General features: G+C 39.4%; 1 protein-coding gene across 3 annotated transcripts in view; it reads right to left on the bottom strand.

Annotated features, from left to right (window-relative positions):
• Positions 1–26,928, bottom strand: part of LOC136825859 (sialin-like) — a 198,023-nt gene that overhangs the window by 52,852 nt on the left and 118,243 nt on the right. For 2 of the 3 annotated variants that reach the window (XM_067082796.1, XM_067082798.1), the window contains 3 exons: positions 17,592–17,724; positions 17,143–17,384; positions 10,067–10,424 (listed from right to left, as the gene is read on the bottom strand). In XM_067082796.1, coding sequence (XP_066938897.1) covers positions 10,236–10,424; positions 17,143–17,384; positions 17,592–17,724 — 564 coding nt within the window. In that variant the 3' untranslated portion in view covers positions 10,067–10,235. Of the gene's footprint in view, positions 1–10,066; positions 10,425–17,142; positions 17,385–17,591; positions 17,725–26,928 lie in introns of those variants that run through there. The other variant, XM_067082797.1, reaches the window with a different exon arrangement.

Here is a 26,928-nt window from a genome sequence, read left to right as displayed (position 1 = left end):
AAAATCCTTAATTGTTTTTCCTTATAACTCAGCTTGTCATAAAGATATTGTCAGCATTGTATGATTACCACCCTAATATCCTTGGCTGAAAAACGGCCTCGAGAAAGAATGATGAAAAACGAATACTTCCTCATAACAATAAAGTGAACAGATGTTTTATCAATCAAGTGATTTGTGTGAATAAGTTGTATTGTGGTCCGGGAGAGAGGGAGTGAGAGGGAGACGGAACAACACACTCCACCCGCCTCCCCCTCTCGCTCAACTGTAATTCGTTAATCAAGATGCACCACTCTTGGGGTTCCAGCTTAAGTGAATCCATTATAATAACAGCAATGATATTGATGCCAGTGACTAGCAAATAAGGTGACAGCTTGAAGTAAAAAGCAGTACAACCAGAGCTTTCTCCTTTCTAAATACGGTCAATGCAAAAATAACATTTCCATAAATTCCATTAAACAGATGCTAAACCAAGGTACGTCTTATCGTATCTGGCTAAAACGCACTTTATAAAAATTAAAAGTATATACTGATATACTTACATGTAATGTTGTAACACATAGCTCAGTAGCAGAGTAGGTGTGGTCCAATAAAGTTGACATCTTGCCGTAGTGAACGGCAGAGAAGCAATTTTTCCGCCACAGCGTCTGGCTGTTCCATTCGCCACCTCGAAAAGCAGCTTACTGTACATTCAACAATTATAACAATGTCCTATTTCGAATATAAACGGTGTAGTTCGCACACAGTAAATTATTAAAACATTTTTCAGTTGCAAAAGTACACCCAGATATCCTTTTATTATGGTTCTCTCTGCTTAAAACTTACACATAGCATAGCTATTTAAAGCCCGGGACGCAGTGTTACCATGCACAAGCACCACAGGTGGGTGGACAGATGAAAAAAAAACAGACTATAGTCATCAGTCTCATCCAGCTTAACTCCAGTTTGTTCTCCATCCAGAAAGACTTTCCTATCATCTGTGATCCTTTTGATGCTTACGACTGTGTTCCTGTTCACCTGGGACAATGAAGCACCTTTGCTTTCTTGAGAGAGGAAGCTGTTCTGTTTCTAGCTGTGTTAGTGATCTGCAAACAGGAACCTGATAAATCTTCAGGTTTCAAGAGGACTGGATTGTGATGCCATCAAGTCCAGATGATATTTATCCGCACATGCTATGACTTTTCCAGTTATGTCAGCAACCAGGACTTCAGGTTAACTAGAAGTAGTCATGCCGGAAACTGACTTCAGTGGTTACACCCCATAAGCTTGGATGTGGACACTGGTCACCAGAGTCCAACCAACAGGGACAGGTTTTCAAAAGAATTTATTCTCAAGGCAGGAATTATCCAGAATTTGGATTTCCCATGTTGACTTTTGACGAGACTTGATAAGCTACATGGTCTCCCTGCTGAGTTAGTTCCTTGCAGCTAGTTCAAGATTTGTTTGCTGTTGTTCAAAAATTAGATCCTGGACATCTGACATTCAGTCTAAGAACCACTTAGTTTTCAACTTGAACAGCATAATGGAGTATCTTCTTTAATTACCGAATGTTCATAATCTAAGGATAGTGGTATTCTTGGTAACTTGTGCTACAGAAGTTCTGTTTACATAAACTGCTATACAAAGGTTGAAAGATCACCTAGACTACCAGGAAGCATGGGACTATCAAGGAAGAGTTTGCTACATTACTTCCTGGATTTGAGGGCTGCTTTTTTACTCATAATAGTCTCCAATTTGCACAGAAATGCATAAGTGTCAAAGTCTTTCAGTTAAATGACCACAGTTTCACATATGTACAGAATCAAGAAGCCTTTTTTTTTTGGCAGTTGAGATTTTCACGCAAAGTAAAGAATGTAGGATGGGATGACCATCCTCCTAAGATTCAAGCCACAAAAATACAATGTGGTTACAAGTACAGTAGTTTGAGCAGAAAGGACCAGGGTCCCTCCTCAGAGTGGTCAATAGATTCCAACATTTTTCAGTGTGTTGTCGTGACTATGGGACACCTTATGACAGACTTTCACAACAGTCTCAATGGCAGTCTGCCAGTTCAGTGTCTAAACCTAGTTAGACATGGCAGCCTAGAAGTTGGATGCCATCTTTCATCTCTGGTACATCCTGGAATTTTACACCTTTCTTCTATATTGCAGTAGTCTGGAAATATTTTTGGATAGTTTCTAGAAACCCAATATCTATGCGACTGCTTAGCTCCTCTCTGGCTGAGTTAAAGTAATTTTATGACCACTTGGTTAGCCTGTCCAAGAAGTGCTGAAGATAAAAAAAAAACATTGGACACAAATCAAATTTTTCATTTGTAGACCTTAGACCTCTAGGCTTTGAAGTTATTCAGCAATATCTCACATGCCAAGAGCTTCTTTGAAGAAAACAGTAGACGCTATCATTTTTAAGTCATGTAGAAAGTCAACACTTGTTTAAACCAGGCTAAGTGGAACTTTTCGGTGGTTGATGCAGTGGAAAGGCATTAACCTAGTTAGTACAACCCTTCTCCAGATATTCTTCTTTACTTTTGACAATAGAGTTACTTCAGTTTATGTAATAATGAACTTTAAATCTGCCCTATCTCAGTCTTTTATGTGCATGGGACTGACATTTTTTTTTCTCGGCAGAGCTGAGGTAGTTATGCCAACATTTTGAGTAATGAGTTCCTAGACAGGATACTTACTTTGTGTGATCCACTGGAAAAGCTTTCTTACCTGTTTCTTGCTGAAGATGATTTTTCATGTAGCATTATTGATATAGCAAGTCAGTGATATGCATGCTTTATCAACAAGTCAACCACACTTACACTGTAGGGTGAAATTTAATAGGTTTCTCTCTTTGCTGAAGACTTAGTTGAGAAGGCCCAATTAGGAAACAAGGACCAGTACATTGATTCCTCCAACATACCATCACTATCTGTCCATGCCTACACACTGAGGACCTTTGCCCTAACAGGACTTTATCCATTTACCTCCTCATAGCCTCTTAACAACTTACATCTGCTTTTCCTAAAATCTAAACAACTTATGTCTGCTTTTCCTACCTGCAGCACAAATAAAGGATCATTTAGGAAACTAAAGCACTGACTTGTTGCAGACAAAGTAGAGGTAACTTAAGAGTCTTGAGTGATGGGAATCTGGAAGCATGTATCCTGAAGGTCTATTGAAATCATGGTCTCTGTCTCTGATGGAATTTTAACATTCAAGGAGCAGTCTCCATCATGAATGGAGTCTGCCACATGTATTAGTTTAGTGTTGAGCGATCAATGATTGGTTTCCATCCCCTGGAAGCCTTCTCAACAAGGAAGAAGAGACTGTAAAAACTTCGAGATAGATGATTTATGACTAAAATACTGCCTCTCTCTCTAATTGTTTTCACCTCTGCCAGCAAGGCTAGAGATTTCCACAAATCCAGAGAGTCCAGAGAGTTAAGCTGGGAACAGGATCAGTATCAAGGAGAGGAAAAGGTGAAGGTTCTTGAATGGGAGCCTGTATCTGTCCCAGAGGACTGAAAGAACCCAAGGCTCCTCTCCTTGTTGCTGCCACACTGCCCACTGGTGCGACAGGCAACCCCCTACTGAAGGAGGAGCATCATTGCTCCCACCCCTCTAGGACTGACTGAAGAGGGGGGAACAAAAGGGCTGGGAAAGCTTCCTGCCCTTATTAGCAGAGGAAGAATACTATTGATCCTGTTTGGGCTTCTGAAACTAGGGCTACTTCTGTAATCCTGATGTGGAAGGTTTAGCTAGTAGTGAAAGGCACCTTTGCTCCCTCAGGGTTTTAAAAATTATCATAAAAAATGTATTTGGTCATGAAAATAACATCAAAATACACTAGTTAGTGAATATTTCCTGACAAAAGTCCACACTGTGGAATTTTGCAAATACTTTGTTGATGCATTCCACAGAAAATCCTGTGAATTGTGAGAATGTGAATATAACTGTATATGCATATATATATATATATATATATATATATTACTGTATATATATATATATATATAATATATATTATATATATATATATATAAAATCATACCTCAAAAGACCCTCTCCAGTAGAATATGAGTTTCAGAAAAACTTTAGTTTCACAGCTGTATCTTTTACCATTATTGCTCCACAGATATGTTAGGTCCCTCACCCACCCACCACTTCACTCACTCCCTACCACATCCTCAAAATGCAGAAAATTGATATCTGATCTCCAGAACGGATTTCGATGAAATTTGGTATGATTAGAGACCTTAGTGGGAAACCTCTAAAGCCAGAGTTTCATCCTGATCAGCTGAATATTTCCAGAGTTATAATGGGCCAAATTCGGGATTTTTGTGTACTCCAGGAGGCTGGGCTTTACTAACTGCAAACTACCATGGCAGTTGATTAGGAAGATGAAGATGAAAAATGACAGCAGTGCTTATTCTGTCCCCTTGTCCAACTCTGTAGTTCACTTGCGCACTGGAAAGGTGGTCGAGGAACGAGAAGAGAGGTTGCAATGTCAGCTTGCTTGACCATAGGCATTACCACAACCACTGGGGGACCACCTGTAATAAAGGAAGAAGACACTGGGATAGCCACAGCAGACATGCTAGTAGAGGTGTTGGTCAGGGTTTCTTCTTCCTATTGAGCCTAGGAATACAGTACAGCAATTAACAGACTACCTGGGATATTCAGAGATGGCCACATTTAATAAAGGCAATGAAAGGAAGATTCTTCTTGGGATTCCTCATCCAAAGATGAGGAAAGAATGGATTTGATTGTGGATGACACACTCCCCATAGACTGGAAGGAAGCTCGGGTAGGGGAGAGAGGGATGGTAGATGGAGGCAAGGAGGTGCCAAGGGGATTCGGTTTCATTTCTGGCAGCAGCATCCTCTGAAGAACCTGACAAGACCTTCCTAGGCTTCCTCCTCCTCTTAGCATACATTTCCCACTGGGTTGAAGTCCATGAGGAATATTCATCACAAGGAAGGGAATGAGTACATTCCTTTCCCCTACAAGTAGTACAGATCATACGCAAGTCAAAAAGTGTGTAGGACAGGCAGACAAGAAAATAAGTCAACCAGTTGCTTCCGGTGCTCTTTTAATGACTTGTGCTTAGCTTTATTAATCTTTTAAATTATTGTAAATAGTGTAACTGCTGTTGTTGTTTTTATTGTTTGTTGTTCTGTTGATTTTAACTAAGTGTATGTATGAGTCTATTAGATTTGTTTCTAATTTTTTGATTGTTAATTTTACAGGAATTCTTACGAGACTTTGAGCTTTCCCTGCAACTGCTGCTCATTTACTCATTACCATAAGAAAAGCCACAGAATACTTTACTCAGATATTTCAGGCTTAAGGTCAGACCTTAATTGTTCCTACACAAATACAAACCCTCAGTCTTTACATATGGGATTAACTTTCAGTGAGCTGGAAATCCGGTCATTAAACTTTGGCAAGGTTGGCTATGGTAACAGTTAACCGATGCTAGGGGCAGAAGCCCCACCCACCCAGTCGGTATACATTCAGTTCGACGCAGTTTACTTATGGCCGCTGTCTCAATGTCGACGTGTGTTCCTTTCTGTCGTGCAGTTCGACTTTTCTGTTTTTGAATTTAGATTTTTTGTTTATACTTTGTGTATATTGATATATTGAAACATTCCAATATGTTTTTCTGTCTCTATAATGATATATTCACTTATTCTTGCTACAAAGTTTGCATAAGGTACAAGGACACATTGATCCCTATGGCTAATGGAGTGAGACCCCGTGTGAAAACTTGAGGGGCCGTGGAGAGGCCGAAGCACAGGGTTCGAACCTGGAAGACCCTGTCCTGGAACACAAACCTCAGATACTTTCTGGAATCCTGGTGAACTGGAACGTGGAAGTAAGCATCCTGCATACCTATCATCACCATCCAGTCTCCCTGGTGGATGGCTGACAGGACCAAGTGATTCATTTCCATCTTGAACTTCGTAGTTTTAATAAAGTTCAGAGCACTGACATCCAGGACAGGTCTCCATCCCCCGATGATTTGAGGACTACAAAGAGGCGATTGTAAAATCCCTCCATGCTCGTGTCCTCGACCTCCTCCACTGACTGCTCCTTGAGCAGAGGCAAAACTTCCCGAGGCAGGGTCGAAAACCTCTCTTGAGCCTCCAATTTGATGGGAAAGGTTACCAAGGAAGGTTTCTCCCTGAAGGGATAGCATATCCCTCCTTTAAGACTTGTAGCACCCATGGATCTACTCTTCTTGTCTCCCACCTGCTCCAAAAGTGAAGAAGCCTTGCTCCCACCAGGACATGGAGGACAGGTAACTCAGTTGCGAGAGACAGGTTTGTTGGAAAGCTGTTTGCTGGGTCGTACTGGACGCAAATTGGCCCTCGGACGGGACTGGAAGCGACCTTTGCTTCCTCGAAAGGGTTGCTGAGCCAACGGAGTTGTTGTTCTGGTTGAAAGAACAGAAGCAGGAGGAGGACATGTCGGGATCCTAGTCCTCTTGGCGGACTGAGCGAGCAGGTCTTGGGTGGATTTCTTCTGCAGTTCACTTGTCACTCATTCTAAGGTTTCTTATAGGAACAAGCTGTTATTTTTTAAGGGAGCAAACAGCAGGGAAGAAAGTTGAGAAGGAGTGACCCCCCTTAGAAGTGAACAAGCACCATAAATCTTGCTTAGAACACCAGTAGTAAAAATGATGGCTACCTCACGGGCGCCATCCCTCACTGCTCGATCTGCGTAGGCCAGAACCCCCAATCAATCTGAGGCAAAATTCGCTTGAAGTGACAAGCAGTCCTCGATCTTCTTTGCTAATGTTCCTATGGTCCAATTAAGGAAACTCAGAACCTCAAAGACCTTAAAAATATCCTTCACTAAATGGTCTAACTCCAATGAAGGAAACAAAATCCTAGCAGACGAGAAGGCTGACCGACGTGTAGCATCTATGAGACTGGAGAAGTCCCCTTGAGAGAAGGCAGAAACTCCCAAGGATGGAGCTTCTCCAGTGGCATACGACAGATACCTCTGTCATATCAGACGAGGAGGCGGCGAACAAAAGACAGCTTTACCCACGTCCCTCTTCTCTGACAACCATACGTCGATATGAGCAAGTGCTTACTTGGATGAGAAGAAAAGAACCATACGCGGCAACCTAGTCACTCCTGTCGGTTGTCACATCATAAACGCTGAACCTGGAGAAGATTGGGCAGCTGGAGAGAAGTCTGGATAGCACGCCAGGAAGAACCGCAAAAGAGCTGAATAGTTCGACATGGGAGCATCGTCCTCCACAGGTTCCTCCTCTGAGGAAATCTGGGGACATTGGAGGATCCAAGGGAACCTGAGTCACTGCAGCTGGCTTCTGTAACAGGTTCAAGATATTATCCAAGTGGCATTGAATAGGAACTAAGGAAGGATCCTCAACCACAAAAGGATCGGCACTAGCTGCACCAGGAACAGAGTTCCACCTGTGGCGCCGGATGAATACTGGCAAGCGGACAAACGTCAACACTGGCGCCTGTTAATATTGGATGCTCGATCCCTGGGCATCCTCTCACGGACCAACTGGACACAAGATCACCAAAATTAACACCTCTAACAGACAGATCGGATGTCTGCAACTTGGACACTATGTGCCATATGAAGGGCACTCGGCTGCTGGGTGCTCATATGATGGATGCTTGGACACTTATGTCCATAAACCGAAGGCTCTGGCAACACACAATCACTCTCAGGGCGCTCGGACACTGGGTGCCCACGAGCTGGAAGCGCAGACAACGGGTGCTCCAATGAATGTTGCTCAGACATGATCGCTCACAATCAGTTACTAAATTCTCGGACACTTTATGTCCGTACACTGGGCTAACTAACACTTTCTTGGACACTTTGCAGTGCTCGGTGGACACTGAAAGGGAGCGAGAAGCTTGAAGAGACTCCCAAAAACTACAGGAGGGAAGAGAGCTACGAGTCCTATCCAACGCTCATTTACAAGCTGGGGAATGTCTTCATCCACTGGGGCGCCAGGCCTTTTCAATGGTCTTGAAACATTAGCAAAGTGCCGACTGCGCTTTTGAGCCCCATTAGAGTTCGAGTCACTGTAAGATAATGCATGCATATCCAAGTGAATGCCCTTCCAATGGCGATCCTCTGAGTCCTGGATAAGTGGACAACAGGCTCGGATGAGGAAGTGACTACAAGCAGTCCCTGGTTATTGGCGGGGGTTCCGTTCCCGACAGCATGACGATAACCGAAAATCACCAACAACTGAAAACTGGTGATAATAGTGCTGATCCCCGATTATCGGCGCTGAAAATCTGGTTATCATCATCACTAGACAAGCTCCATAAAACCGGATCGCCGATAACCGGGGACTGCCTGTACTTGTGGGCAAACCCCACCGACCTCCCTTGGACTGCCAGTTTGCTTCCTTCCAAGTGAGCAAGGGAAGTTTAGCAGGGACCTTGGTCTAGGAGCATCGGTGGGATGAGTAGCCGCCCCCTCCACTGACACTGCACTAACACTTGTTAAATCTGTCCATGGGGACACACACTGAGTTCCCAATCTGGGAAACGGTGTTCACTAATAAATCAAATTTCTTATCAACGTGCTTCTAGGCTGGCAATGGCGTTGGGATCAGAGGAATGGGAGCCAAGGATTGGAGTTACAGGGAAAGTCAGAGGACTTGAGATAAGGGAAGATGCAGTCACAGGTGTTGCAGGTACTGGTAAATCAGCCACATCAACCCCCGGAGACAAAACCTGACTAGCAGAAGCCTTCGCTTCAGCCCAAGCAGTAGCTTTCGTAAGTCTGTCATGCTGTAACTTCTAAATATGCATTAGTCTTCCACCCCCTTATTCCAAGTCCTTCGTTGGCTGAGCTTCAGACTGTCACTCGATGGGTCGGAGTTCAATTCCCCCGGCCGGCTGATGAAGAGTTAGAGGAATTTATTTCTGGTGATAGAAATTCATTTCTCGCTATAATGTGGTTCTGATTCCACAATAAGCTGTAGGTCCCGTTGCTAAGTAACCAATTAGTTTTTAGCCACGTAAAATAAGTCTAATCCTTTGGGCCAGCCCTAGGAGAGCTGTTAATCAGCTCAGTGGTCTGGTAAAACTAAGGTATACTTAACTTTTCCCCTTATTCCAGTCTTTACATTTGTCACAGCAAAGTTCAGGAGAGCAAATTTGCTCCCTACACAAACTGTAAACACACAGTCATATTTGGCAGAAGTCAACCTATTCTTACAGCCTTTACTACAGTACCTGATGCTAGAAAGGCTAAATTCTGACATGATTAGTCCAATCAAAATTGGGAATGTCACACAAAAAAAAAAAAAGTCCAGAATTAGCTAAGCTAATTAACAGTAGCACACTACCAAAAAGAACAATGTACTTCATCACATGAAGAACAACAGCAACCATCTGGTGAAAAACAAAAAATTCAGAGCTGCCAATGACCAAGTGTTCAGTCATTGAGTTGCAGAAACGAATTGAGCTCTTTAGCTGTGTTGTACTTACCCTTCCCGAAAGTGGGCGGGGCAGTATAACTACACCCAAAACAAAAGAGCGCTATTGCAAATTTTGAATTTTGAGCTGCCGCTTAAAGTAGAAACTAATAGCTATGTAATTATTTGGTAAGTTACATATATAAAAACAGACAGTTATAAGCATTTTAGTTTAAGGGCTATGGGGTATTTGGCAGTTATTAGCATTTTTAGAGGGGATTTTGCATTTCTGCATTGGGTTCTGGAACCTACCCCTCTTGAAAAAGTGGGGGAGTAATGTAATTCATAAAATGTACAAAATTGCAAGACTTTTTATAAATATTATACATATGATAGTGTTCCTTACCATTCAGTCTTGCATGTCTATCAGATCTTCATACTTAAGAACTCTGATTTCTTTCTTGTAAATTTTCTGGGTGCCTAAGAGTAAGATACCACACTGGCATAAGGTCAGCCAAATCTAGAACAACTCATATTCACAAGCCTCATACAGCGAATCATATTTTGTATTCACAGACCTTTTTACTCTAAACCTTATATAACCTAGACTGCAGTACACCCATATTGATGCATTTACCACACAAAAATAGAATCACTGATTTTTCATTTTTTATTTTTTCAATTATTCCTACACTTGCTTCTCTTAAACCATGTATGCAGTAACAAAACAAAACATGTTTCCTTTACGGCTTTCAATATTACAATTTATAGTGTCTGCCATTATTATTTTTTTATATTACAGTTCTGCAACTATTTTTCTATTTTTTAATATTTCTGTAATGTATTTGCTTTTTCATCTGGCGCCTGTGAATCCCGTTTTTTACTCGTAGAATTATATTCTGCTGCATTCCACGGCTGGATTTGGTCTGTTGCAAAAGCCACATAGAATGTTGTGCTGATGAATGAAACCGCTGAAGAAATAAGGAAAACAAGTCTCCATGCATCCAGGTTTTGCTGCAAGACAGGGATAGAACTTTGATCATTATCATTCTGTTATGATTATTACAGTACTGTATTACAGTTGCCATTATTATTGTTATTTCTATCATCATCATTTGCTTTACTGTTATTCCTGAGTCATTTATGCAAATCATTATAAACAGCAAAATCAGCTAAGCCAAAACTATAGTATCTCTGGGGTGCTTTAAAGCTTTATTAAAGGAAATATACATCACCATGAAATATATTATCTTTATATACTGTACTCAAATATCTTGCTTTTCATATAAACAATGTCTTTTCTTTAACCTGAGTAATTTTTTATTTGAAATTGATTGATTTAGTTAAGAAGAGAGTTATCTTTCAATTTGAAAAAACAGCTAATGTATCTCTGAATTCTTAATTCACATGGTATTATAACTGTCACACTAAATTTATGTCTGTTACTACGGGAATACAAACATGCCTTTTGAATGGAAAATATCTTTTGTGCACAGCTGAACGACCGAATGAACACAGTTACAAGGTGAGCCAAGTGGTAGCACCCAGTAAGGCAGCAGGATTCCAGGAAAGTGTCCAGCATGCAAGGTGTCACTTGCTCTTTAAACCACTTTGTGTGAAGTGCTACTGCTCTCACCTCTCCTTTAGATGAATGTGGCTGAGTTCATGTTTCTTTGGTTTTCATGCTTGTTTACTGTATTTTGTTTTTTATTGTTGTCTCTGTTGCTGTTTCCTAATGAAGGATAAATGAGAGAAATATAGATGTGAAGGTCTAGGGCAACCTTAGGGCCACTTCATTTTTCCCATATCTAAGGACCCCATTTCGTCCACACTGGTGGGATAAGGTCTGTGTCTGTTCCTCCCAGTGTGTGGATTGGGCTTTACCTCAGTGGGAAAGGTTTAGGAAGAGGAAGAACAAGAGGCATTCACATACCACGTCAGAGTTTTTACTTCACCGGTGAAGTCGGTGGATTCTGTGGGATCCTTTCTTCTGCCATCTTCTATTCACTTACAAGTCTGAGTGTGCTTCTTGCATGCATGGCTTAGCTCTCCCTCACCCAAGAAATTATACTGCAGTCTCTTCTGGGGTTAATGGTTCCCGCTGTGATGTCTTCCCTCCTGATAATGATGTTGAGTTACCTTCTTTAGATATAAGAAAATATGACAAACTGAATGTTCCAGGTGGTCCATCCTTCACTCCTCTTGGTTGTTTGGTGAAGAACACAGAACCATCATCACCCACACCATCTGTGGTGGTAGCTTCAATTGATGGTAACGTTCCTGTGAGTCCATGGCTTGTCTGACACCTACAGTTAATAGACAGTATGAACAATTGCTTGAAATTGTCCTTTCTGCTCATCTTCCACCAGACAGGCCTACCTCCTTGGTACTTTCCTCCAAAGAGTTCTGGTCATTGGACGGCAAACATACTTTAAGATAAGAAGAAAAGGAGACAGTCTTCCTCTTCATCATTGTCTACACTATTGTAGTCTTCCTCATCACAATGCTCTGGTTCCTCACACAAACAGAAGAGGAGAAAGGGTAAATCTAAAAGTTCCCAATGGAGGCCTCAATGGTCATCTCGACTCAGGGAGTGTAACAGTGATAGAAGATTTCTGAGACATCAGTCAGTGCATAGACATTGTTCTCATGCTCACTCCAGTGGATATAGGAGGAGAACTCATTCAGTTGGCCAAGGCTATCGTCTGCCAATTTTCTAGACGATACCCACCACCAAATGGCAGTAGGTTCCGACTAGAAAACTGGCGGACGAATGCAAACAAGATGGCGCTGGGACGGAAGCTAATGTTTACCATCATTTCTATAACATAAACAGACCTAACCTTTCCTATAGTGCCAGGTCCTGACCTAACTTGATGTTACCTACCTAACCTAACATAGGGCAGCGTGCCCTAGCTCAGCCAGGGGTTTGCCCTCCCCTGGACCCCAGAAAGCAAGTTATTAACCTAACCTTTTCCTATTATGCCAGGTCCTGACCCAACCAGCCTGACCTACTAACCTCTCATAGGACAGCGTGCTCTGACCTGGCCGCCGCTGCCCCTGGACCTCTGAAAGCCAGTAAAAGTATAACCATAAATTGAAAAAACCACACTTACCTTAGTTGAAATCAGAATCATCGGAGAATTCGGGCAACTCGATTCTCTTCTCTTTTGGGCTGGGACCGCTGGATTGGGCGGAATCTGGACGACTGGAAGTGGTGGAAAAGGGACGGGTGGAGATGACGATTCCGTTTGTACGGCAACGTCACGGGATTGTCGGATTTCAGCGAAATTAGACTTCATTTTGGTGGGGGTTGACTTTACTTAATGGATATGTCCGTTTAATTAGTTCAAGAAAGGCTTTGAAAGGGTAATCAACATTTGTAAGGTAACGTTTCTTAATGTAATACATTGAAAAATAAGAATTATACAAAGATTTTACTGTACCACTTTTAGGTAAAACATTACGCTTCAACACCCGCCATGTAGATTCTATTGTGTTTGTGTGTATGCTTGTGTCATCTGGATCAACAAAATGTAATGAGTGATTTATGTTATGGTGTGTTTTGAAATGCTGATTTAAAGTTTGGTATGATTTCCAACAATCAGAAATTACAACTAAATGCTGACTTAAAGTTTGGTATGATTTCCAACAATCAGAAATTACAACTAAATGCTGACTTAAAGTTTGGTATGATTTCCAACAATCAGAAATTACAACTGAGTCTGGATAAACGTTTTCCATTAAAATTGGAAGGATTGTTTCTGTGGATCTGTCGGCAACAACTTGAAAAAACGTGTCCGACAATGTCTCGCGTTACACCGCCACTGGAAACTGTCACCATGTTTCAACAGACCAACGGTGCCTTCTTTGCACTGGCCACAAACACCACTGAAATCACCCACAAGGCCACTTTTCATCAAAAACACAAGCAATGACCTCATTGCATAAACCGCTAATTCAGTATCGTCACTAGTTGGCAGTGGCAAATTGCAAACAAGAGGATGTGATGCAGAAAGCATCTTGGCAACCTGGAAAGACGGATGTATCGGGGTATCGTGAGTTGTGGTCGCGACGGGATTGGGTCCGCGGAACTACCTTGGCGGAGTGATTGTGGCCTGGGCAGGTGTTGCGTGGCCTGGCCAACTAAATGATAAACAACCCAAAATACAGTAATTAGTGAATATTTCTCAGTGAAAAATACTGCGAATGGGCAAATTTTCTGTGAATGATGTGTATATATGTTCCATAGAGAAATCCACAACTAGGCGAGTCTGCGAATCGTGAGAACGTGAACATGGGGGGTTTACTGTATATTAAAGTCCGAGAATTTCAAAACCAGCTGCTGCTCACAACTGTCGTCATAAGCCGGCAGAAACATATTGAAACCCTCTGCTCAGTTGTTCCTTCTTGTCCTGAAAGTGGGCAGGGTCAGTTACCTACACTGTAACATAAACAAAAGAATCGCTGCCGCGGATCTCAAATTTTAGCTGCCGGTTAATAGAAATGGTTAGCTATGTAATTACTTGGTAAGTTACTTATATAAAAGTGTGATTTACGATGATAGTTTAAGGGATATTTGGTGTTTGAACTATTGAAATAGGCAGTTATAAGCATTTTATTTAATATAATTTGTGCAGCAGAGATCTTTTAAACAGGTTCTATTGAATATATTGCTAACTTCAGCTGCATTTATTTTAATAGCTTTTCCTGGCCTTTTTATTGGACTTCTCTTCAGTGGAGGTGCGTTATAGTCACTCATATGTTGTCATTTCATGGAAAAGTAAAAATCTGGATTCTGCTTCTTTATATATTCTATACAGTTAGTTCTAAACAATTGTTGCGCGGCGTTTAGACAGACTCTTCTGTCATTCTCCAGCGAGGACAGACTTTTTCTGAACTTAACAGCTTCAGCTGGGTCATGGTGGCAATTCTGATTGGTTGCAGACTTCAAGCAGATTTCTCGGCAAAGCTCGATCCTGACAGATCTTTGCAACCTGGGAATATCATTCATTCCAGTGTTCCCATATGCCTGCCGTTGCGTGATGTCATGCCGGCTGACATCATCGTAGTTTGGCTGCTATTGGGCTGAGGATGAATGATGTCATTATCTACTCTTTTCTGTCGTAGTCGAGGATTGTCTCGAAGGGCGCCTCGCTCATCAGGGCATCTCCATTCTCAGGGTTGTCGTTTTCAGGTATTCGTTGGATTTGGTGGGTGTTCTGCATTACTCTTCTTAAATTCGGTGGTAGGAGCCATGCCTCCTGCGTCGTATTCATTGTTGGTTTCTCTCGGCAATGAGGGCGCCTCTAGCAGGAGCAGGCGTCGGTCGGCGGCTCTCCCGATTGTACTCATATTTTGTATAATACTGTCGCGGGAGATGGAAATATTGTGGGTAGCACGGGCGTGATTCATGATGGCACCCTCCTGGGTGTGGCAGGAGATCCTTTTTGACAGACACATCGTGGTCATTCCAATACAAGCGCCGGGGCATCCTCGGACAGGACATACAAATTGGTAGACCACGTTCTTCTGCTTGAGGGGTTCTCTTGCTGGTGGAGAGGGGTTATTCTTCATCACAAGATCACAGGTGCGGCAGTTCTTATAATAAATTACAAGATTTATTTTCTTACTGTCTTGGTCGGGTGGTGGCGTTTTCCATGACGATTTTCTTCATGGAGCTCTCGTCCACGGTACTGGGGATGCATCCGGGCCTTATAATATATCTTGATGTCATCTTGGGGGCAGGTTGCGTGCTCGCCCGTTGTACCCATTTTCCAGGCCAGTTCGAATTTCTTTGTTGATGAGTTTGTTGGTGAAATCATTGTTCACCAACATTTGTGCAGCACGTTCGAATTCCTTGTTAGTGTCCTGCCACGTGGAGCAGTGGGAGAGAATGCCAGACTGACTGTCGTGTTCTTAAACCCAGCAGGGCACTCGCTATCCCGTTCAGCAAGTCCCAGAATTGGTGGATTTTGTGCAGACTGATGTCTTCAAGTTCCATTCCGCCTGTGACCACAACGAGTGGGAGGTTGAAGCCCTTAGCCTGACCTTCCAACAATGTGGTGTGTGGACCTACACTGTCGGGATTCAGCATACAGACGACCGGCTCCCCCTTCCTCAGCGTTATGGTCACAAAGAGAACGGAACGAAGACATCAGTCTACACAAAATCCACCAATTTGGGACTTTGCTTGAACGAGGATGGCGGTGCTGCTAGGTTTAAGAACACCACAGTGTTCACAAAGCGGGCCCTCCTACTGCTCCACGGGCAGGACACTAACAAGTGAATTGAACTATACACAAATGTTGGCAGAACAATGAGGCTTACCAACAAACTTGTCAACAAAGAAATGGAACTGGCTTGAAAATGGCATCAATTCGTGAGAGCAACAACCTGCCCCTATAGACATGACATCAGATATATTATAAGGCCCGGATGCATCCTCAGTGTTAGGACGAGCTCCATGAAGAAAATCGTCATGGAAAACGCCACCTCGACCAAGACAGTAAGAAAATAAGTCTTGTAATTTATTATAAGAACTGGCCGCACCCGTGATCTTGTGATGAAGAATAACCCTCTCCACCAGCAAGAGAACCTCAAGCAGAAGAACGTGGTCTACCAATTTGTATGTCCTGTCCAGGATGCCCCGGCGCTTATATTGGAATGACCACGATGCGCCTGTCAAAAGGATCTCCTGCCACGCCCAGGAGGGTGCCATCATGAATCACGCCCAGTGCTACCAACAATATTTCCATCTCCCGCGACAGTATTATACAAAATATGAGTATAATCGAGAGCCGCCGACTTCGACGCTCTGCGCCTGCTAGAGGCGCCCTCATTGCCGAGAGAAAACCAACAATGAATACGACGCAGGAGGCATGGCTCTACCCACGAATTTAAGAAGAGTAATGCAGAACACCCACCAAATCCAACGAATACCTGAAAACGACAACCCTGAGAATGGAGATGCCCTGATGAGCGAGGCGCCCTTCGAGACAATCCCCGACTACGACAGAAAGAGTAGATAATGACATCATTCATCCTCAGCCCAATAGCAGCCAAACTACCGATGATGTCAGCCGCATGACATCACGCAACGGCAGGCCAATGGGAACGCTTGAATGAATGATATTCCCAGGTTGCGAAGATCTGTCAGGATCGAAGCCGCCGCAGGAATTTGGCTTCAGTTCTGATCGCAAAATTCAATCAGAATTCTGCTGGCCCATGGTCTCGCTGAAGCCGTGTATGTTCGATGCGACCTATGCATCTGCGGTCTCTACAGCTTCCCGCTGGAGAGTGACAGAAGACTGTTTAAACGTCGGCAACAATTGTATGGAACTAACTGTATAGTATATATAAAGAAGCAGAATCCAGATTTTGACTTTTCCCCATGAAATGACAAATATAGGCGAGCTGTTAGCATGCAAACCACTGAAGAGAAGTCTACAAAAACAAATAGAAAGTCCCAAAATAAAATGCAGTTGAAGCAGCAATAACTATTCAATAGAACCATTTATTTAGGTATATTGGTGTTGAACTATTAAAATAGGAAGTTATAAGTGTTTTCAGAGGGGAGTACCAACTTATCATGGATTTTTGCTTATTGCAGGTGGTTTCAAAATCAAATCATAGTAGAGAAAAATCTAGTAATCTCATTATTAAACTGTCCACAGATCAGGGTAAAAACAGATTGAAAGTAAACTCATAAAAAATGAATGTCAGCACCTACATTTCCCTGAGTGATAAGACCCAAGACTCCTGGTGCCAAGACTCCAGTGAATGCGCCTATGGTGCTTGTCAATCCCACCAGTGTCCCTGACAGATTTGGGGCAATGTCTTGGTTAGATACTGTGTAACCACAGTAACTGGCACCTGAAAGGGTCACTGCCATGCATAAAATAGCAAGTGCTAAAAATGCGTCATGTCCCACGAAGTACACGGTGATGAGTCCTATCATAGGTCCGTAACCACCTGAAAGTCATGTAATTTCAAGTTCTTGAAAATATAAAACTAGCTGTTCAAATTTTTTTAAATTACAAAATGGTTGTTTCTCAATTTACAAGAAATAGTTTGCATACTGAACCTGTGCATAAGGCAGTAACAAATAACTAAGTTTTTTAAAGAAAATATACAGGGCGATTTACATGTTAAATACTTGATTGATGGAAGAATACTGACCTACTCCTGTTGATAGCTTTCTGATGATCTTAATAGAGATTATACTTCTCTGTGTGCATACGTCCATCAAGATTCCCCATAAGAAAATCATGATGGTCATACTAGCATAAGGTAAAGCTGATAATAATCCATTCTGTAAGGAAAGTTCTCTTTATAAGTCTACATCTATAAATTAAATTTTAAAAATGTACACACAAATACACATTTTAAGTTGAGTAAGAACATCCAAATACCAAGTGCCTTTTTATTTCAGTTTTTCTTCAGCTCAAGTACAGTCACTCAAAAATGTTTTGCAACATGTTCCAGAAGTTTTCGTTCACCTAACAGTAATTTTTTCTTTTGATATTTACAAGGAAATATAATTTTTCTTATTCGATTTTGGTTATTAATCATACGGTTAACAATATAAAAAGAATGGTGAGGAAAAAATTCATACATGACAAATGATTTAAACATTTTGAAAAATTTCACTTCAGATGATGGGGCAAAAAGAGTCAAAGAAGAAACTATATTTTTGAATCCAGATAAAAGCTTTATTGAACTAATAAAATAATATTGAATAATCATCAATGAAATTATATATAAATAAATAAAGAAAGAATTCAACCATTATCGTTGTCAGAAACAAAAACAAAAATCTCATAACGTCGTATGTTGTTGTGACTCCCACATTCGCAGGAAAGTTAAACTAAACTGTCACGCCACTTGCACCGGTAAGTTGGGCAAGAGACTCATCCGCACCACAATCATTAAACTTGATAACACTATTGTTTCTATCGTAGATATTGCTCGGCAGCTTAGCGTAAATAAACAACCATGTATAGAGTGATACAACAACAGAGAGAACGAGGAAACATGATAAATTCATTGTAAAACTCCTGTTAAGGATCATCATCGGGTTGATCACTGAAGGAGCTCCACCTAATCTCCCCCTGACAACCGATGTTGCTATAAGAGAGAACATTACGCTCTCCCTTCAGTTCCTGGCTAAAACCATCCATAACAGGCTACATGAGACCAAGATATTATTTCATCATACTCCTGCAAGAAACACTTCATATCAGCGAAACAAAGAATAGAGGCTAGGGTTCATGTTATAATATAAATCCAGTGGCCGATGATTTCTGTAATGAAGTCATCTTTTGTGATGAGGGGAGGAGACATTCTCCACTGATGAGCATGGTAGTCTTCACTGCTTCGCTTGCATATCAACATTTAGCATTAACTAAATTAATGTGTCGAACTTCTAGCTAATTTTAATTCTTTAGAAACTTAGATAATAAGAAATACAAAAATAGGTCATATATTCTGTTAACTTACATAAGAGGCATCAAAATGATAGGCCAAGTAGCAATGAAAGAAATGAGAAATTACACATGATAACATTATTATATATATATATATATATATATATATATATATATATATATATATATATATATATATATATATACTGTATATATATATATATATATATATAGAAGTAATCATGAAACTACAAATGTCATTTAATATCAAATTCAGCATCAGTATCTCCGATGGAGAATTATCACCGAAGGGAAGTTATATAAGTGATAAATGAACAGGTACCACTGGACGCGAACCTTGACATGGACCCATTCAACGACTCCAGTGGGAGCGGTGGTAACGTCCACTGAGTGGTTGAATGGTCCATGTCAAGGGTTCGCCCCAGTGTACCTGTTCATTTATCACTTATATAAATTCCTCGGTGATAATTTCCATCGGAGATACCGAGGTAAAGTGAATTTGATATTAAACGACATTGTAGCTTCATGATTGTATATAAATCACGTGTGATAAAAATTATTATATATATATATATATAAAAAATATATATATATATATATATATATATATATATATATATATATATATATATATATATATATATGTGTGTGTGTGTGTGTGTGTGTTTGTGCGTTTTATATTCTATGTATTACAAAAATAGACGTGAAATCTGTTAGTCTAGTTCAGTATATTTTATAATAAGTTTCACTTTAGTTCACAATATACATAGGGATTAGTCATTCAGAAATTTAATTAATAATAATGTGAAGCAAATCTTTACAAAAGTCGTATTTGTTGATGTTAATAAGACTAATAGTTTAACTTGTAATAGTTTGTAAGGTCAAGTGTCTACAAAAGTTCACATAGGAAGGAGATAAACAAACATAGTGATGGCAGTTGGAGATGAAATATTAAAACATAAGAACGGTAATGACCTCTGAAGTGTTATAGCAACATCTTTAATTAAGTAAAATATGACAACAGTAAGCAATATAAAAGCTGTTTCGGCGGAAACTGCAGTAATTCTCGGACCCACCACTAGTGCTCAGTTGTTTCATGCGCTACAACTGAGTTACAAATAGCGCAGATGTAGCTATTATAAGTTAGTTGTCCGAAAAAGTTTTGAAGCATGTTTGCAAAGTCGTGATTGTACATATGAAACAAGTATTTTTGAGAACTTTTAAATGTAGATGATAGAGGGGACACAGATATAACGGATCAAACAGTGAAAGGTTCTTGTAAATTCAAGTATCTGGCACTTCACATACCCCACAGAAGGCTTATCAACAGCTTGTAGACTTCATGCACAAATTATGCCACTGTCTTGCAACAACTATTGTTATTCTATAAAGCTTCAGATGCTTTGCTGCCAAAATTGGGCTAGCTACAGCCTTGGTAGCCAGTCTTGAAGCTACCCCCTGTGGTCATTGATTTACCTGTCACTGCTTGCTTCACATGCCTGGTCAAACCACCCACTTAAAGAATAAACTGCTCACCACCCTTTGTGTCCCTTTCCTTCACACTGGTGACATCTGAGTCATTTGTAGACCAGCTAGCTTTTCCCTTAGTGATTAACAGATTCAATATGGGTGTGCCCTACCAGTAAAAAGAAGCCATTAACATACTAAATACTATACTCAAGTTCTGACTTCACACTCCCTTGAGAGGTCAAGGTTGTCCTCCACTAAAATAGTAGGCCTACATGGTATTTGCACCAAACCCATGCCATTAATGCCTGCCTCTATAGAAAGCTACTAACAGACTCAACACAGAGCTCAAGTTTTGGCTTGGGCATTGGGAGGCCAGGGTCATCCTCCATTAGCCTGGAGATCCAGCATGGTATTTGCATAAAACCCTCCTGATGATATATGAACCCAACACAGCCATGCTTTACCACTGATGAAGTCACTGAGAGACTAATTATGGTGGCCCAGTTTTGTCCTCTACCTCCAAGGACATATCGACAAACCATCATAATGAAATTATGTAAAAAAAAACAGGATGATATATATGAACAACCAACCACAAATGCCATCAATCTCTGTCTGCCTCCATTCTCAACTACAGAACCATCTTTCTGGCTCTGAAAGGCAAATATACAATTCTGCCTCTGAAGCTTTACAACTTCCACAAAGGAGGTGCAAACTATGTACTGGAAATAATAATTGTAGACACCCTTCACCCCTGGATTGTGCATTGGCTAGATGCTTTGAGTGAGAGAATACCATATGAGAACCTGCATACATTTCTGATAATCAAATTATCTTCAGTTCCACTGGCAGTCACCCAATGGGCCCTCAACTTGCTAAAAACTCCACTGGGGGACAGCCTGTGACAAATTCAAATCCTTTTTAATGATCTCACAACTCAACACCAGTGGAAAACCCAAGGAGGTAAATCTGCTGCCTCCCTACCAACATCCAAGCCACCTTCCCCAACATAGAAGACACATATATATTTATACAATATATATATATAATTATATATATATATATATATACAATTTTTTTTACATATATACATATGTATATATATATACAGTGAACTCACATTCTGGTTCGATTTATCACAAGGATTCACGACTTCATGATTTTTCCATGAGGTTATAAGAAAGAAAAATATATAGCTGGATTTTCCGAATAAAATAGTCGCAATATATGAAGACCCAAATATTTCATTAATTCATTAATAATTACAATATCTGCGCACTGTTGAACTCATTGCATTATGACATAATTCAGTACAAAATTAAATTAAACAAAAATGTTTCATTTCATCGCGGATTTTTCTTGAAATATTCATCGAAAATTAAAATGAAAAAGTACCGCCATATCGGGCAGCCATATTATGAAAAACAGCGATATTTCATCATGTTATGTGAGAAGAACGTTTATGAATGGTACCGACGATAAGGACTGAAGCCGATATACCTTCACAGGCACTCGGACAAGGCACGGAGTGGTACATAAGAGAATATCTTTATCACTGTTGATGTTTCATCTTAAATCACTGTAAAATAATTAAAACCGAATTTCATACGTAAGCAACTCAATTACCAGACAGTCCGTCCCAAGCTACTGTGCTGTACAGCATACACCACTCATTCTCTTCAATGAAATATGAATTACTGTATCATAAACTTTATGTACAGAATTAAAAATAATTTCATTGATAAATTTGTTTTTTTAGCAACTAAAAATTATTTTTCCCAATTTTTCATGTTAGTAGTGAGCAGTCAGTCAGCTGATTCAGAACGTGAAACATTACAAATATGGGACGATCTTTTTTTATGCATATTACAGTGATAGGAGATCAAAATAGTAAATACAGGCACTTGGACAAGGCACGTGAGTGGTACATAAGAGAATATCTTATCACTGTTGATGTTTCATCTTAAATTACTGTAAAATATTTAAAATCCGCCTCATACGTAAGCAACTCAAGGGATACTGTATACTTTTCATCACCAGCTTGTCGTAAGACTTAGTTCCCGTCCAAGCTACTGTGCTGCACAGCACACACCATCTCTCTCTCTCTCTCTCATCAATGAAATATGAATTACTGTATCATAAACTTTTATGTACAGAATTAAAAATAATTTCATTGATAAATTTGTTTTTTTAGCAACTAAAAAATTATTTTCCTAATTTTTCTGTTAGTAGTGAGCAGCTTCAGTCATTGATTCTCAGAAGCAAACATTACAAATATGGGACGATCTTTTTTTATGCATATTACTGTGATAGGAGATCAAAATAGCAATACAGTACAGTGTTTATGCATAGAAGTGTTTATAATACAGTGGGGAAAGGCTATAAAGCCTTTTATATATACCATGTATATACAGCATATACCTCCTAGGGGGGCCACTACTTCATGAATTTCACTTATCGCGGGGGGTTCTGGCCCCCATTATCCGCGATAGACGAGGGATCACTGTATATATATATTATATATATATATGTATATGATTATTATCACTTTTGTACCTGATTCATTTATCGCACATAACCATAGGTGAAAAATAAGAAACGGGGTGTAGGTCCTGACTGGTTTCGACTTTATTTCCAAGCCATTGATGAAGGACTGATACAGAGTATGAGAAGTCACAAATACATATACTACAAGAACAGTACTGACGAACATACACAACTGTTAGAGACTACATATCCCCCCTCAGGCCGGTGTCGAGGTAGGAGTGGCCTTCAAAACTCATTTGGCTAAAAATCACAATATACTCTCAGGGGACAATGCTGATAAACAAACCATACGCCACCTCAGATCCACACCTGACAGGTGTCACGTAGGCGGAGTTTGGAAACTCATTAACACTACTACCCTCGTACTGTGTTTACAAATATGATAATCCTATTTTCATACATCTCTACTGCCTACCTTAAAGTTTAAACAATTTACAAATTTCTTTTGATATTAAAGGACCAAGTTTATACATCCCTTGACTGATATTCATATTATGGTTGTAACTTTCTTTTATAATGCTAGATTCAATGATATTCCTTTCCAGTGCATTATTAGAAAATACAATCCTTTTTACCCCTTCCCAGTTGATAGCATGATTGTTCTCACTAACATGTACAAATATACCACTGTTCCCCTGTGCATATCTCTCACATTTCTTATGCTGTTCAATTCTTTTTTCCAGTGCTTTCCCGGTTTGGCCAATATAAAAGTTGTCACAAGACTTACACGGAATTTTATTAGTACATTTTTCATTGTTTTATTGTTCTTAAATGCAACATTAACACCAAAATTCTCAAGAAGATGAGGGATATCTTTCATATTATTATTATAAGGCAGAACAATCAAATTTTTTTGTTGTAAAGGTTCTTTCTGGTTTGATACATAGTCTTGCAGTGAAAATGCACTGTTTACATACACTAAAGATATTTTTTGCCTGCACCCTAATCTTATCTATTCATCATCAATATGATTAGGGCTTCATCTTTAATGCTTCTAAAACATAGATGAAAACACTGACTCTTTAACCTATTGTTAATAGAACAGTGAATGCAACACAGAAAACCTACTAATATGTTTCCTATGCATTTATTCTGACAAAGCACATAAGGAAAAGTCAGTGTTTTCATCTATATGCTTTAAGAGCATTACGGTATGTAGCCCTGAATATATTGATGATGAAATAGATAAGATTAGAATGCAGGCAAGAAATTGAAATATTCCTGATAGTGTATTACCAGTGCATTTAGCAGCAAAAATTGAAATATCCTGATAGTGTATTAAACAGTGCATTTGAAGCAGCAAAAAGACTATGTATCAAAATCCAGAAAGAATTACAACACAAAAAATTTGTTTGTTCTGCCTTATAATAATAAAGTGAAAGATATCCCTCATCTTCTTGAGAATTTTGTTAACCTCAAACGCCACTGGACGATCACACGCCGACTAAAATTGTCTGTTGGGTGCCAAGGATGCACCGCACGCCGACTAAAAAATTTCAACCTTTGGTCAACTCTGACCTGACCGAAAATGGTCGAAAAACGTAATTGTAAGTCAAAACCTTACATTCTAAAAATATTCAATCATGTACCTTCATTTTGTAAACAAATTGGAAGTTCTAGCACAATATTTCGATTTATGGTGGAATTTTAAAACTTTTTTCTTACGCCATGCTGGGTAACTCTCCGTTTAAAATTTCAGAAATCTTTTGTCATTTTGTGTAATTTTTGCACTGTTGTATATTAGCCGTTACATAAGTTTTATATATGAAAATGTGCAATTTCATGTAAATACAGCAAAATACAACCCATGGTTGTAGCTTTATCAGTTTTGAAATATTTATATAAAAACCACTTATAACTCACCAAAATTTCCAACTGGTCAACTTTGACTCGACCGAAATGGCCAAAAACGCACTGAAAGCTAAAACTTTAAATTCTTAATATCCAATCATTTACCTTCATTTTGCAAACCATTGGAAGTCTCTCTAGTAATAATATTTGATTTATGGTGCATTTCTTAAAAAACTTTTCCTACGTCCGCCAGAAATTTCATCACGTTGTCGTAATGTTTGCACCATTTTATATTATTGTTACATAAAAGTTTTATATATGGAAATGTAAAGTACTCACAGAATACAACAAAAATAACTCATGGTTGTAGCTTTTATCAGTTTTTGAAATATTTTCATAAATCACGATAATCACTAAAATTTCAACCTTCGGTCAACTTGACTGACTGAAATGACCAAAAACGCAATTGAAAGCTAAAACTCTTAAATTTAATAATATTCAATCATTTACCTTCATTTTGCAACCAATTGGAAGTCTTCTAGCACAATATTTCGATTTATGGTGAATTTTGAATAAAACATTTTTACGTCTGCGCTGCACTCTGCCTAACATCTCAGAAATTCTTTCGTCACGTTGTCGTAATATTTGCACAGTTTTATATTAGTCTTTTACATAAAGTTTTATATATGAAAATGTGCACAATTTCATGTAAAATACAACAGAAATAACTCATGGTTAGAAGCGATTGGGGTTTTGAAATTTTCTAATAAATCACGATAACCAGAAAAAATTGACTTTCGGTTGACTTTAACTGACTGAAATGGTCGAAAACTGCAATTGTAAGCAAAACACTTACAGTCTAGTAATATTCAATCAATTAGTTTCATTTTTCAATAAAACGGGAAGTCTCTAACACAATATTTCGATTTATGGTGAATTTTAAAAACATTTTTATGTTCTGTTACTTAATTCATGCATCATTTTTTTATAATATTTTTCTGTGTTGCTTTGATCATTTTTACATTTGTTATATACCAAATTCATCGCAATTTAGTGTACAATACAAAGAAAAACAAAATAACCCGTTAGCTTTAACTGTTTTGCTCATACATGATTTGTATAAAATTATATTTGAAAAATTTTTTGCACTCATATATTTCAATATTTTATATGATAATGATATTTTTTCCATTTCTGATGGTTGCACTACAAACTTCAGGCAATGAAAAAATGAGCCAAAAATGAACTCTTAATCTTAGAAACTAAGCGTGTTGTGATTTTTTGAAAAAGCTTTTTTCCGCTTCCGCTTTCACACTCACCGAACGTCACGTATACGGCAGACGTTGTAAATAGAGGCCTGCTTAAGGGTTAATGTTGCATTTAAGAACAATAAACAATGAAAATGTACTTATCAAGAACTCCCCTGACAATACTAAAGGTGTATATAAAATTCGTAAGTCTTAGACAACTTTATATTGGCCAAACAGGAAAGCACTGAAAAAAGAATTGAACAGCATAAGAAATGTGAGATAGTGCACAGGGGAACAGTGTACATTTGTACATGTTAGTGAGAACAATCATGCTATCAACTGGGATATAAGTGTGCAAAAGGATTGTATATATTCTAATAATGCACTGAATCAGGCTTTATAAAGAAAATACAATCATAATATGAATATCAGTCAATGGATGTATAAACTGATCTTACATCGTGGGCAACAAATTGTTTAAACTTTAAGGCAGGCAGTAGAGATGTATGAAACAGGAATATCATATTTGTAAACACAGTATGAGGGTAGTAGTGTTAATGAGTTTCCAAACCTGCCTACGTGACACCTGTCAGGTGGTGGATCTGAGGTATGATGTTTTGTTTTATCACATTGTCCCTTGGAGAGTATATTGATTTTTAGCCAAATGAGTTTTGAAGGCCACTCCTACCTCGACACCAGCCGGAGGGGATATGTCGTCTCTAACAGTTGTGATGTCTGGTCAGGTACTGTTCTTAGTATATATATTTGTGACTTCATACTCTGTATCAGTCTCAATGGCTTGAACAAGTCGAAACCAGACCTATACCCTGCTTCTATTCTTCACCTGTGGTTATGTGATGATGTATATATATAGTATCTGCCAAGCCAAGGATGACCAAGACTAAGACATAAACAATGAAAACCCAGCCACCCTTTTAAGCCAAGACAGAAAAGGCACCCCCACTGAGCTATTATCTGTGCATACCATCACAGGTTCAGAATAACTACCAA

Source organism: Macrobrachium rosenbergii, chromosome 3 (genome assembly GCF_040412425.1).
Source record: "Macrobrachium rosenbergii isolate ZJJX-2024 chromosome 3, ASM4041242v1, whole genome shotgun sequence".
NCBI classification, from domain to species: domain Eukaryota; kingdom Metazoa; phylum Arthropoda; class Malacostraca; order Decapoda; family Palaemonidae; genus Macrobrachium; species Macrobrachium rosenbergii.
The sequence above is the reverse complement of the archived record's forward strand: the minus strand, read 5'-3'. Positions and strand labels throughout refer to the sequence as shown.